This window comes from Nesoenas mayeri, assembly GCF_963082525.1.
Source record: "Nesoenas mayeri genome assembly, chromosome: 1".
Classification (NCBI taxonomy): domain Eukaryota; kingdom Metazoa; phylum Chordata; class Aves; order Columbiformes; family Columbidae; genus Nesoenas; species Nesoenas mayeri.
The window spans coordinates 158364175-158376537 of record NC_137541.1 but is presented as its reverse complement, the minus strand read 5'-3'; the positions used below and the strand labels follow the sequence as shown (position 1 = coordinate 158376537).

General features: G+C 43.3%; 1 protein-coding gene across 1 annotated transcript in view; it reads left to right on the top strand.

Moving 5' to 3' along the window:
* Positions 1-10055: 10055 nt before the first annotated feature.
* The window catches only part of UBAC2 (UBA domain containing 2), a 90371-nt gene continuing 88063 nt past the window's right edge, over positions 10056-12363 (top strand). Inside the window, exon 1 of the mRNA XM_080363415.1 lies at positions 10056-10179. Coding sequence (XP_080219541.1) covers positions 10107-10179 — 73 coding nt within the window. The 5' untranslated portion in view covers positions 10056-10106. The remainder of the gene's footprint in view (positions 10180-12363) is intronic.

Below are 12363 nucleotides of genomic sequence, written 5' to 3'. Positions count from 1 at the left end.
AATCTTTTTTGAAACAAGGGATATAATTAAATGTTTCATAGACCCAGTAATAAACTTATATATCTTACGTAAGATAGCAGCAAATAAATTCAGCACCAGCTCCCTGTATCCCAGCAGTATTGACAAATATGCAAGTATTTTTGTATATTGTTGAGAGAGGCTTGCCAGCTATTGCTACTTATTCAGTTTTGTTGCATCTGTCAGTGGTAACAAGTCCACAGAGCTGCTTTCAAAACAGCTCTTAAATAGTTGCCCAAATGCATTCCTATTCAGCAAAATATGTGCATGTCTCTAGTCTGTTTAATAATTCTGACTTCAATTCAATTCCAGCGCACAACGTTGCAGAGAAGAATTCCTCAATACGATTACCTTATAGGACATCAATATAGGGAAATCTAAAAAACTGAGCTTATAAAACAGAACACTAGTTCTTGGCTATCAGTACTGTAAACCTCTAAATTAATGACTGTTCTGTCACACCATTCTGTGCGATTGTGAAAAGAAACAAAAGCAAGCTTTATCTTCAGTATTAAAACAGCAATCCTAAGCCTATTACACAGGCAATGCTGGAAAAGTTTTCAGGTTTTATCCTCACCTATATGAAAGCCAGATCCACAAAAAGGCTTAATTACTTTAAATGGAGGTTGGTCGGAAGAAGTCCAGAATGGTGATTAATTAATCCATGAGTACCTCATTAGATCCCTAAAGCTTCAGGACTCACTCAAGCTTTTCCCAATGAGGTTTCACACTGGAAATATTTCAGGCTTTGCACCTCATTATTTACCTTCCCGTTCCTTAGAAATGAGGGTTGCCAGTGACATATGTACGGTTATGCGCATTCAGCAGCATACTGGCAAGACAGTTTGCATAAGTAATATACAGCTGCCAGAGCTATTTGCATTTGAAAGAGAGGAAGAGAATTTCTGTAGCAAATCACTTCTTCCAGCTGTGCTTTAACAGCAAAGAGCCAGTTGTTTGCAGCCAAAGCCACAACGTACATGATGGGTTTCGTGCTGTGAATCCAATTTAGATTCTTTGCTGAGGAAAGAACTGCGGCCTGGGAGGGAGTCAGGATTTTGAATGCACCGTCGTTTCAGTTCTTCCTTCTGGCTAGTTTAGACACGTGTCCTGCTCTGTGAGCTGCCTTTGAATCCCATACCTACCTGCCTGCCTGCGGGCCTTGTACAGAGAGGACAAGTGAGCGACAGAAATCTGAAATTAATGATGGGAGCTGAACATTTTAAAATTACATAGTGAAACACTCAACTTTGCTTAAGTCTTTGTGGATCCAAGCATAAGAACTTTTTATGTCCCCTTGACAATATTAAGAAATTTTGTCTACAAAGATTCAGGATCTTCACATTTACAAGTGCTATTTAATAGTTGCATTTGAATGTAATTATTAAAAGGCATATTCATATTTGATGTTATGTAAGAAAAGTTTGTGTAATCTAATTTTTTTTTTACCTACCTATAAAGTTCTTACTATTGGTTGCCTGTTTAAAAATTGTCACCTAGCTGACAAGTCGCATTGTCCAGTTCCAGAGTGACATTTGTTCTCAGTCTTGTACTGCGGTACACTAAACGTGACTTTGAGGCCCTCAGTGCACACACACAGAGCGCAAAAAGGTGTTTAAAAGGTGTTTAGACTAGGTTCTTAGGGACATGGTTTAGTGCTAGAGTTAGGTTATGGTTGGACTCGATGATCCTGAGGGTCTCTTCCAACAGAAATGATTCTATGATTCTATGATTTCTATGATGCAGCGTGGAGCAAAGCATCATCACCTTTTAAATGCCTAATAGGACTTAATTCAGTAAACACAGATTTATACACAGACTTGAAAATGTCATTGAAATTTGGTGCCTTAATAACTTCAGCCTTGTTATACCACATCTGAATGAAAACGGGAATTTGGCTCACCTTATATGATCTGCTGGTAGAATAACTGACCATTACAGCTACTGGTGATCTGTTTCATACAGTCACTGGAGCACAGGGAGCAATTAATTTCACCCTGAAGCTGACATCTTCATTTGACCACCTGAAAAGCTCTCCAGACCTCATGGAATGCATTGACTTTGCTCCTGTTAGGTGTAAGGAACACTGACCCACAGCTCCTCAGCAGCCATTGACCTGGTGGCCTCCAAAATTAGGCTGAGCCTCAGGTGTCAATAGTTTTCTGAAGTGTGAGGAGGTGCTTCCTCAAGGCACCTCCCAATTTCAAAGTTAAATCATCTTCATAAAAGCAGAAGTAATTATGTGTAATATGTGTAGGCTAAGTAGCAAGAGAAGGGCAACAAAGCTGGTGAGAGGCCTGGAGCACAAGTCTGATGAGGAGCGGCTGAGGGAACTGGGGCTGTTCAGCCTGGGGAAAAGGAGGCTGAGGGGAGACCTTATCGCTGTCTGCAGCTACCTGAAAGGAGGTTGTAGCATGGAGGGGGCTGGTCTCTTCTCCTAAGTAGCAAGCAATACGACAAGAGGAAACGGCCTCAAGTTGCACCAGGGAAGGCTGAGATTGGATATTAGGAAAAATTTCTTCACAGAAAGGGTTGTCAGGCATTGGAACAGGCTGCCCAGGGAAGTGGTGGAGTCACCATCCCTGGAGGAGTTTAAGAGGTGTTTAGACGAGGTTCTTAGGACATGGTTTAGTGCCAGAGTTAGGTTATAGTTGGACTCGATGGTCCTGAGGGCCTCTTGCAACTGACAAGATTCTATTCCAACTCAGGTGTTACCTCGTAACTTTGAAGCACTCTTCCCTGTGCCTCAGGGCCTGCGAGCGCCCTCTGGCAGGAGCAGCCACCACCAGCCGCCCCCAGCCCTACTGTGGGCTAATTAAGAGAATGTATGCCGTCTATAGACGATCGTATCGGCTTCGTCGGGCGGGAGAGGCGGGGTAGGTGAGGAGAGGGGCGTCGGGGCCGGGCACCATCGTGTCTCCCCCACTCCCTCCCCCGCCCGCCCGGCGGGCCCGGCAGGGGGCGCCGGCCGCTCGTTTGACGGCGGTGTTTGGCCCATCGCGGCCGCCTTACCCGCGCCGTGCCCGGCCCGCCGCGGTTCCTCAGGGTCTGCCCGGCCTCTAGGGGGGGAACGGGGGGGGTGGTTCCGCCAGCGGCGCCCGCCGCGGCTGGGCCGGGCCGGCGCCATGTTCACCAGCACCGGCTCCAACGGGCTCTGTGAGTACCGGCCCCGCCGCAGCGCGGGGAGGACGGGGCGGGAAGGGGTGTGTCGGTGTCTCCCCCGCGGCGGGTGGCGTGGCCCGGCCCTCTCCGTCTGCGGGAGGACGGGACGCTGCCGGGGTAGGGGGCGCCGCCGTAAGGGACCGCACCGGGCGGGGCAGCCGCGCCGTGACCTCTGCGGAAGCCGCGGGGTGGGGGAGGAGGGGACGGGGGCGCTCCCGCCGCCCGGCCTGGGCGCGGCGCTGCTGCTGCTGCCGCCGCCGCCTCCCCCGGGGCAGCCGCGGGCCCCGCTCCCCGCGGTCGCAGCGCGGCCTCGGCTTGACTTTTAAACTCGGGCTTTACCGCGTGTCCCGCGAGGGGCCGCGCCCGGCGGTGCGGGCGCAGGAGGAGCCGCTGCGGCGGTCACAGCCGCGCCTTCGGCCGCGCTCGGGGGGGATTCGCTGCACGGGCTTTGATGGCTGGTCCGGCCGGCGGCAAAGGGGCTGTGCCCGAGGGAGGCGGCCCTGTCCCGGCACGGCCCAGCTCGGGGTGTGTGGGTGTGTGTTTACATACCGAGACATATATCAGAGAAGAAAAATAACTGTCTTTTTGAAGTGAAAAGTAGGTTATTGTTTAAGCCACTTTATTGGGAAGACAGATTTAAGGGCAAATATGTTTCCTCTGTTTAACTTAAATTTTGCATAGTGCATATAGAATCATAGAATGTCCTGAGTGGGAAGGCACCCACAAGGATCATCGAGTCCAACTCCTGTCCCTGCACAGGACAACCCCACAGTTCACACCATGTGTCTGAGGGCTTGTCCAGTCTCTGCTTGAACACTGTCAGGCTTGGGGCCGTGACACCTCCCTGGGGAGCCTGTTCCAGTGCTGCACCACCCTCTGGGGTGAAGACCCTTATCATGATATCCAACCTTTTCCTAATGTCTAACCTAATGTCTGTGTCAATCATCTCATATCCCAGCTGCTACCTGAACAGACCTCACAGGCACTGAGGGTCACTGCTGAGCCTGTCTGCAGGATGAGGGATCTGCTGCATTCGGAAACAGCAGCTAAGAACTGAACTGGCTGCTGTGTGGACTTTGGCACTGCAGGTTTCAGAGCAGGCTGGGACATATGATAACCAAAACTTTGCTGACTAACTCATGATTCACACAGAATCCCAATCTGAGTGTGAAAGCACCCTCCAACTAGAGAGGAATAAATCTGGCATTTAAGGAGTATCAGTTGTAGCTGTCTTGCATTTGAGGATTCCCAAGGAAGGGGAGGAGTACTTTTGCAGATGGATCTGATAACACTGTACTTGATTCACAGCTCCTGATTTTTAATTGTTTTCCCCCCAGTAATAGACACTGTAGAAGAACAGTGTTGGTGGCACGTGTCTGTGTATAGTTCTATGAGACAGAGATGGGGTGAAAAGTATCCTTGTTTGGCTGAATGAGTGGAAAGTCATGATCAGTATTTAAAATTTTTTCCAAGATAGGTCGATCAGAAGGATGAGTGGAAAACTGTAGTCATCAGAAATGTATTTGTACTAGGAGAAAAACCTAGACAAGATGTAGTTCTGCAAAAAGTAAATGTTTTACAATTTAATTTTTTTTTCTTCTGGAAAACTGTTACAACATACACTCTTACTGAACTCACCTGTTGACCTGATGTGATGTTTCACATTAAGATGTGGCTGGCACTGACAAACTCTAGTAGAGGCATAGGTGGCAGTGACATAGGCTCACCTCGGGCACAGCTATGGCAGTTTAAGATGTCCCTGTGCCCTCAGACTTCTGTTTCTGCGTTTGAAGCAGCAGTGTCTGCTGAAGTAGCAGCAGGTATGTAAGATTCAGTCACTGATGTGCACAATCTGGTGGTTTAGGCAGTTAATGAATTGGTGCCTGGTGTTTCATCAGGGAAGCGTACGTGTCCGTGTTCTGTTCTGCCGCTGGGTCTTGGGAGCGGGAACCTCTGGCAGAAGGGCAGGGACAGACAATTGTTGGGGCACTGATGATGGATAAATGAGCCTGTGTCAGAGACTTTAGGTAAAATCAGCAGACACCTGGTTCAACAGTCATAAGAATGGCAGGGCAGATTGAAGGCTTCTGTACCCTAGTGTGCCATCTCTAACAGACTTTTTAACATCTAGAATGTTTTGTTAAAGCCATATCACAACACCATTTGGTAAAAATAGTACTAAACTCTTTTTAGCCATATGTATAATAGATCATTTTAAAAAGTGACCCAGTTGTTGATGATATTTCTAGTAGATTAAGGGCTTTAGCGTCTGCAGACATTGATGTGGTGGTAAAAATTGTCAGAGGTTACTGTATTCTTTTTGTCTTGTTTTCACCATTCCCTTCTTTAGCAATAGGAAACAAACAACAAATGACCTCAGAGCTCTACTGCATTTTGGTAATGTGATTCTTACTGGGCTTGTTATGCAAAATGTTTTAACAAGAATGCCAGAGCCCCTCTTGTCCCCAGATTTCTAGAAGCAAGTCTGGGTTTGGCCTGCTCACCTTTTCAAAAACTTTTCTGATTTTGAAGCTGCTTATCAGAACCTAAACAATCATTTAACTGATTTGAAGTATTTTGATTAATGTAAATTCTTCTGCTTAGTTACTTCTTGGAACTGCATTTAATACTTTTCTGAAAGAGATAGCAGAGGAACCAGTGGCTCATAATGGCAGCAGTTGCAGCCAGCTATAAACTTATTGCTCCATCTGGTGATATTAATCTAGTGAAGGTCGATAGAATCTTGGATGAGGATATTATTGTCCATGTTCTTTGAATTCTTTGTTGTTTATTTCTTCTGCTAATTTTACAATAATCCAAAATAAATAGCAGTGGACTATATAGTATAATTCCAGGAGGTTTTGGAAACAATATAAAGATTAATCTAATAGTCTGTGTTGTCATTAGAGGTCTAAATGAGAGAAGTAACTCAAGAATCCTTATGTTCTCTTTGATTTTGAGTTTGATCTATGTACTTGCATCAATGTCCTACAAAGCCTACCTCATTTTGATTGATACTGCATTGGTCCCTTTTCCCCTTCTTGCATCCTGTCTTCTCAGTGTTTCTAGGCTGCCTCTCTATCTCTTGCTGTTTTGATGAAAATAAAAACTCTTCTTTTAAACTACAGGGAGACTGACATGATTAGGTTATTTTCAAGCTGCTTATTAAGTATGCATTTAAAACTTGTCTTTGACTTTCATCGGGTAGAATAATTTAGTTAGAATATTAAGTTTTGGACATTTTTCATCATATATTATTCCTCTTACTATAAAAATACATGGAACTTTGATTGACTTTATAGTCAATGCTGTCTTTTGTTATGTCCCAGGCATGGTAACCGTATGTAATCAAGAGAAGACAGCTTGCAATTCAAATAAAAAGCCTGTGTTCTTGTTAAAATTAAGTTAATGTTTAATATTCCGAAGATTTAATATGACAAAATGTGACAGAAGAGATGACTGAACTTTGGTAGACGGATGTCGCTTAGCAGTATACTGATGTACTGTTCCTAGGAAACGTAGGAGGAAGACACCGTAGCTTCATTTTAGCACAATTTATTTGGAAAAGTATTTGTCTGCGTGTTCCGTATGCATGAACAAATCTTGAGTGAGTAAATGAAAAACTTGAGTATTTTGATTTCATAAAAAAAAGGAGTTCAGCTGTCTATTTGTTTGTGTAGAGTACTGCATTTCCAGTTTTTCAGACCAGGAATTCTGTCGGGTTTCTTAATTCTGAATGCATTTTGCTTTTGTATTATAAGATGGCTCTGACATACTACTACAGACTTAACAGAGTAAGTTTAGCTCAGCTAAGCTTTTGTGAAGCCCACTTATCTGCTGTAGCTGTCCTGATTGTTGTTGTTCGTCATTCAGGGTAAGGCTGTTTTTTGCATTATTTACAGTTAGTTGATAAAATGGTCCTAAGAAGCATCATCTACATGTAGCCATAGATAGACCCTTTGGCTGTTTTTGTTACATAGACCTGATTGTTGTTGTTCGTTATTCAGGATAAGGCTGTTTTTTGCATTATTTACAGTTAGTTGATAAAATAGTCCTAAGAAACATCATCTACATGTAGCCATAGATAGACCCTTTGGCTGTTTTTGTTACAGAGACCTTTGCTTGGTTGATGGCCAAATTTCATTTCTGCTAAAATACCACTACTATGCTGAACAAACAATGTCTTTCAAAGTTATTAGTGAGTACAAACTATTTCTCTATTACTTATGTTGATCTAACTTTATGGATCATCTCTGTACTATGGATGCCAGTGGATGCTACACTATGATACGTGGCTATACAGACAAGTTCATTTCACATCCTGAGTCCACAGTTCAGTAAGGTGAATTATATTATCTTCATCTAAGGAATATTCCGAATTTGTCAGTTCATTACCACAGATTCAGTTTCAGGTATTACTCATAAGTTTGTCTGCTTCTGCTGAAGTTAGACTTTCTTGTAAATAATGCTTGAATAGCTGGGCCTGTGTAGTGAAGTCATTGACTGTGCCCATGTGCCTTTTAAGATGTCTCATGACTTTGAGCACTAAAGTTGAGTTCTTGCATAATGTGTTTGTCTAGTATTTCTTATCATAGTTTAAGAGTTTACTGGTATAAATCCTTTGTCCTACTTGTCCTCTTCAGTGCACTTTAAAATCATATGCATGGGCAGAGAGGTTCTTGAAAAGTGATATTGTAAGAGACATATATAAAAGCAAACCCCTCCAACAAACAAACAGTCCAACCCTGGGTGCCTGTGAGCCAGTTCTGACAAGTAGGTCCTTTGCTAGCAGGGATATGCTGAATTCCTAATGGAATCAGCATTTGATGACACTGACCAATAACACACCTACTTGGTGTATAACACACAATTTTGGATGAGGAAGTGTAAAAGTAAACATACCTGGTACCCCTTACAGCTATGCAATAAGGAAGTCAGGAAACAAGGAGGAGCACAATTTAAAAGGACAAAGACAGTTTGCTTTCATTCAGGCAAACTGCTTCTGTTATCTCGAATATGGGAGGAACTGGTGTGCCCTGGGGAAAAAAACCAACCAACCAAACAAAAAAGCCAGTTACTCTGGTTAGTAGGAAGCACAGCATGGGCATACTCAAATGACAGAAAACAAAAACCCATTTGAGTTGACTTGTGAAACTACATTGTGGTGTGTTCAGGAAGGATGCTGCAGCACCAGGCTTTGAGGAGGAGCTTGTGGGGTGGCTCTGGTGCCCAACCCAGACCAGTTTCTTGTGTTGCAGTCTGCCAGCAACTGGAGTCTCATGACAAACACTGCTGGAACACTTAGTGGCTCTGCAAAGGTCAACATGAGCACATGAAGGCTGACACTGGGCCAGATGTTTGCTTTACTGTAATGCCGCTTAGCTGTTGTTGCTGCTTGTTTTCCAACATGCTTGTTCGCCAACATTATAAGACACCAAGGCTTTTCAAATAACTTAAACCTCTAAGACCAAGACCAAACTTTTCTGAAGACACTGTAATATCCCCTCCCAATATTCTTCATGCCATGTGCAACACTGCACGTGAGTATAGTACAAAAACCTTTCAGAGCTGGTCTTTATTAAGGTAAAATCTGAGTTCATGTTTTAAAGCCTTGCTACATCTGGAAAATATCTGACTACTTTGCCTACCGCATACAAGCTACTTCATGTAGTAGTAGAGAATGGAGTCCTTTGAACTTGGGTGCAAGCATTTCTGCTAATGCAACTTATGCTCCTACCTCCCAGTGAACCTTGTAGTGCAGTGCTAGTAATTTGTTAAAAATCCCCAAGGCAACAGGGGAATGCTGTGTTCTTCTGCTTGTGTAACCTGCAAGACTGAACTGTGTTTTGCGCAGGCGACAGGAAAATATTAAAGGTATGTAAGTTTATGCTTTGTGGTATGACTAAAGGAAACATCAAGTATGCATTGAATATATCTGACTTATGTGTATAACAATATTGTACAGTACAGTGCTATATGGGAAAACAAATTAGCTTGTATATCAGCATGCCACAGTGCACCTTGGTTCAAAATAATAACTTGAGTCCTGGGAGCAGCATAGCCACCCCAGTTCAATTAGCCACGCATTATATACCACAAAAAAATGTGGCTGTTCTGCTGCTGCACTGCAGAGCTGGCTCATTTCAACCTAGCATGGGGATCTCCATGTGATGTTGTGGTGTAGCCATACCTGGTATTTCTGACACTGTATACTAATACTAGTATGGTAATATGCTCCGTGGTTGGGCAGAAGAAGAGGCTGCTCAGTGAGGTATTTTTGTTAACTTTGACCTGTTTCATTTTCTGTTTCTTTTCAAAAGTTCCTTTTAGAACCAAGGGGTTGTTTGTGTGGTTTTGTTTTGGTTTTTTTTCCTTTTTTTTAGCTCCTCATTCTTTTATACTTTGTGACTTAGGCTAAAACAAGTAGTTTCTAAACAGTAAGTGTATAGGTAACAGTAAGTATAGGTAACTGGTGTGATTATAGTCTTACCTGTGCCTTTTAACAATAGGTTTAAAATGTTATCACAGTTGGTTTCTTCATTGACTTTCTTGATATATATAGTAACATTATTCACTTCTCAGCTTCTGCACTAAGTTTATAAGCCTTTGATGAAAAACTCTTCCTGCGGTGATACTCTTGTTACTGTGTTCACTTGCAGGCATCATGATGATTAACCACCAGAGTACGCTGTGAAGTGACAGTCTGAACACAGGGTCCCCTTCCTGTGCCTGTGCTCTGTGCCTGGACCAGGGGCAAGAGCTGCTCTCCTGACCCAGAATACTTCATTCAATCATGTACTACCTTCAGGAAGCACTAATTTCACTGCTTTTGCAGGGTCCTCTGGTATCACACTTTTTTTTTTTCCCCAAAGGATGAAATATTGGAAAAATACTTCTAGTGGATTGAACAAACTGTAAAAAAATATATGGTTAAATTCCATCCTACCAGTCAGCACACAGTCTCCTGGTGTCTTCCACATTCCCCAAGCAGTATTACAGGTGTCTGTATCTCTTGTCATCCTCCCTCCATGGCTTGCTCTCATTTGTTCTCGGCTGCTGTTCAGGGCTCAGTGTGTGGTTATAAAGACAAGCTTTTACTTCTCATGTCTAGAGCTCACTCCAGTCTCCCAAAGGTATACATTAGTGTCAAGGAAGCACTTAAAAAATACTTTTCAGATTTGAATATCTGACAGTGAGTTTCATCGACCATTACAATAAAGGACAAGCAAGGTTGTCAAGCATTCAGGAGGAGGTACTAATGCTGTAAATGCTATTTTGGTTTAATGTGTAACAAACCTGCATCTGAAGGGAAAATAGTGGGCAAGAGTTCTTGAAAACTCTGACCATTTTGAAACATCACTTTCAGCTGATAAACCTACTGCAAGTTCTTGGCTAGGTTTTGGAATACAGTAGATGAATATATGCATGATTGCTTAATGCAGAAATAACAATTCTACCCAAAATAGAGATTCAATCAGTGCATTTGGGAAGTACTGTGCATTCGATGTGCATCAGTTGTGGTTTAAAAGATTTGCAGAACTTTTGTATCGGCATTAAAAGGTGGTTCATGCGTGTTTCATACCATTATAGTAGCCCCCAGTAGGTAATTGGATGAAAGTGGTGTGTCTGCCTCATAGTAGCTGGGTTTGGGAAGTTTGCAGGTGACAGTGGGGGAAAAAATAAAAGCTGTTATACAGTGTGTTTCATCTGTAGCACTAGTGTAAGCTCAGTAGGGATCCCCACAAAAAAATGTCCTGAGCTGATTTGAGCTTCTGCAGCCACTGTTCATCAGCTGGCGTTAGCAATGAGGTCCTCTTCTAGGTCAATGCTTGAGTCTTGGGCCCAGAATAGCAGTCAGGGGGGTGAAGTTTTTCCCCCCAAAGCCCTTCAGAAACAGTAGCTTGGCTTGGTCTGGCTGCCTGTTCTGACATTCTCATCTGCTTGCTCTCTTCATCTACAACTGGTGAACAGACAGGGAGCAGGAAATAATTTTTTAAAATATAGCTGTTGCTTCTACCACAACTTTCATATTCTTCTCATTAGTGCAGTGGTGGCTTCTGAAGCTGCAACTACCTGAGCAGCTGTGCCATAAGCCTCTCTCTCCGTGATAGACAGTCACAAGTATTCTTTAACTCTGTGTACTTTGAAAGTGGTATTGACAGCCAAAAAAAGTGATGGATTGTGGAAGAATAGGATCCATGGGCTTTGTAATGAGTTCAGGGTGGAGTGTGGAGACTTAGAGGTGATATTCTCATTCAGGTCGCATTTTAGGATTAGCCTCAGGTTGCGCAGTGATAGGACAAAGGTTGGGACACTTGCCTGTGAGATTCTGAGGGTGGCTTTCGGGAGAACTTCTCCATTGCACCAGGGGGAAGCAAAGATCCGTAGCAAAAGCTTGTTCTTTGCTCTTCATCATAGCATGTTTTGCTGGTTGTTACGAAATCACTCTGTTCCCTTAGATTGAAGTTCAGTATGTGTGTTGCAGCACCAATGCTATCACTGGCTGTTGTTGGAAAGAATTGCCACTTAAGGAGTACTTTGGGATTGCAAAATTATTCCAAGGTCTTTCAGGTTCATATTTGATGTATTTTAACTCTTCAGGCTGAAAATGTGAGTTTATCCTTTCGTTCTACTTTCTTTACATGGTACAAAGGCACTGTGTTTTTCTCCTCCTTGTGCACGTTTACATTGGTGCTGCCAGTAGACACCGGTACCCAGCATAGGTTCATAATACGTTTCCATCTTGCACACAGTTCCAAATCCATTGGACTAAAATTTTGCTTTCTGAATTTTACCTTTCAATTCAAAGTAAGCAATTTGACTCGGATGTCAGAATGCCTGATTGTCAGTATCTGGGATTGTTAGTCATTTTTGGTCTTGCTGCTTGAGACATTCCACAGCAGTGGGAGGGTTGTTCCTTCACTGGTGACCTTACAGTAGCCCTTTGTAAGGATCTATATGCTGTGGAGTAGCAAAGCAAACTACAGCACTGTACAGTGAAACACTTTGAAAAAAACACTTCAAGAGATGTATTGTTTATCTGGGAGAGAAGGCTGAGAGGGGATCTTATCAATGCTTACAAATATCTGAAGGGTGGATATCAAGAGGACCAGACTCTTTTCAGGGGTGCCCAACAATAGGATGAGGGGTTGTGGAGTCTCCTTCTCTGGAAACATTCAAAAC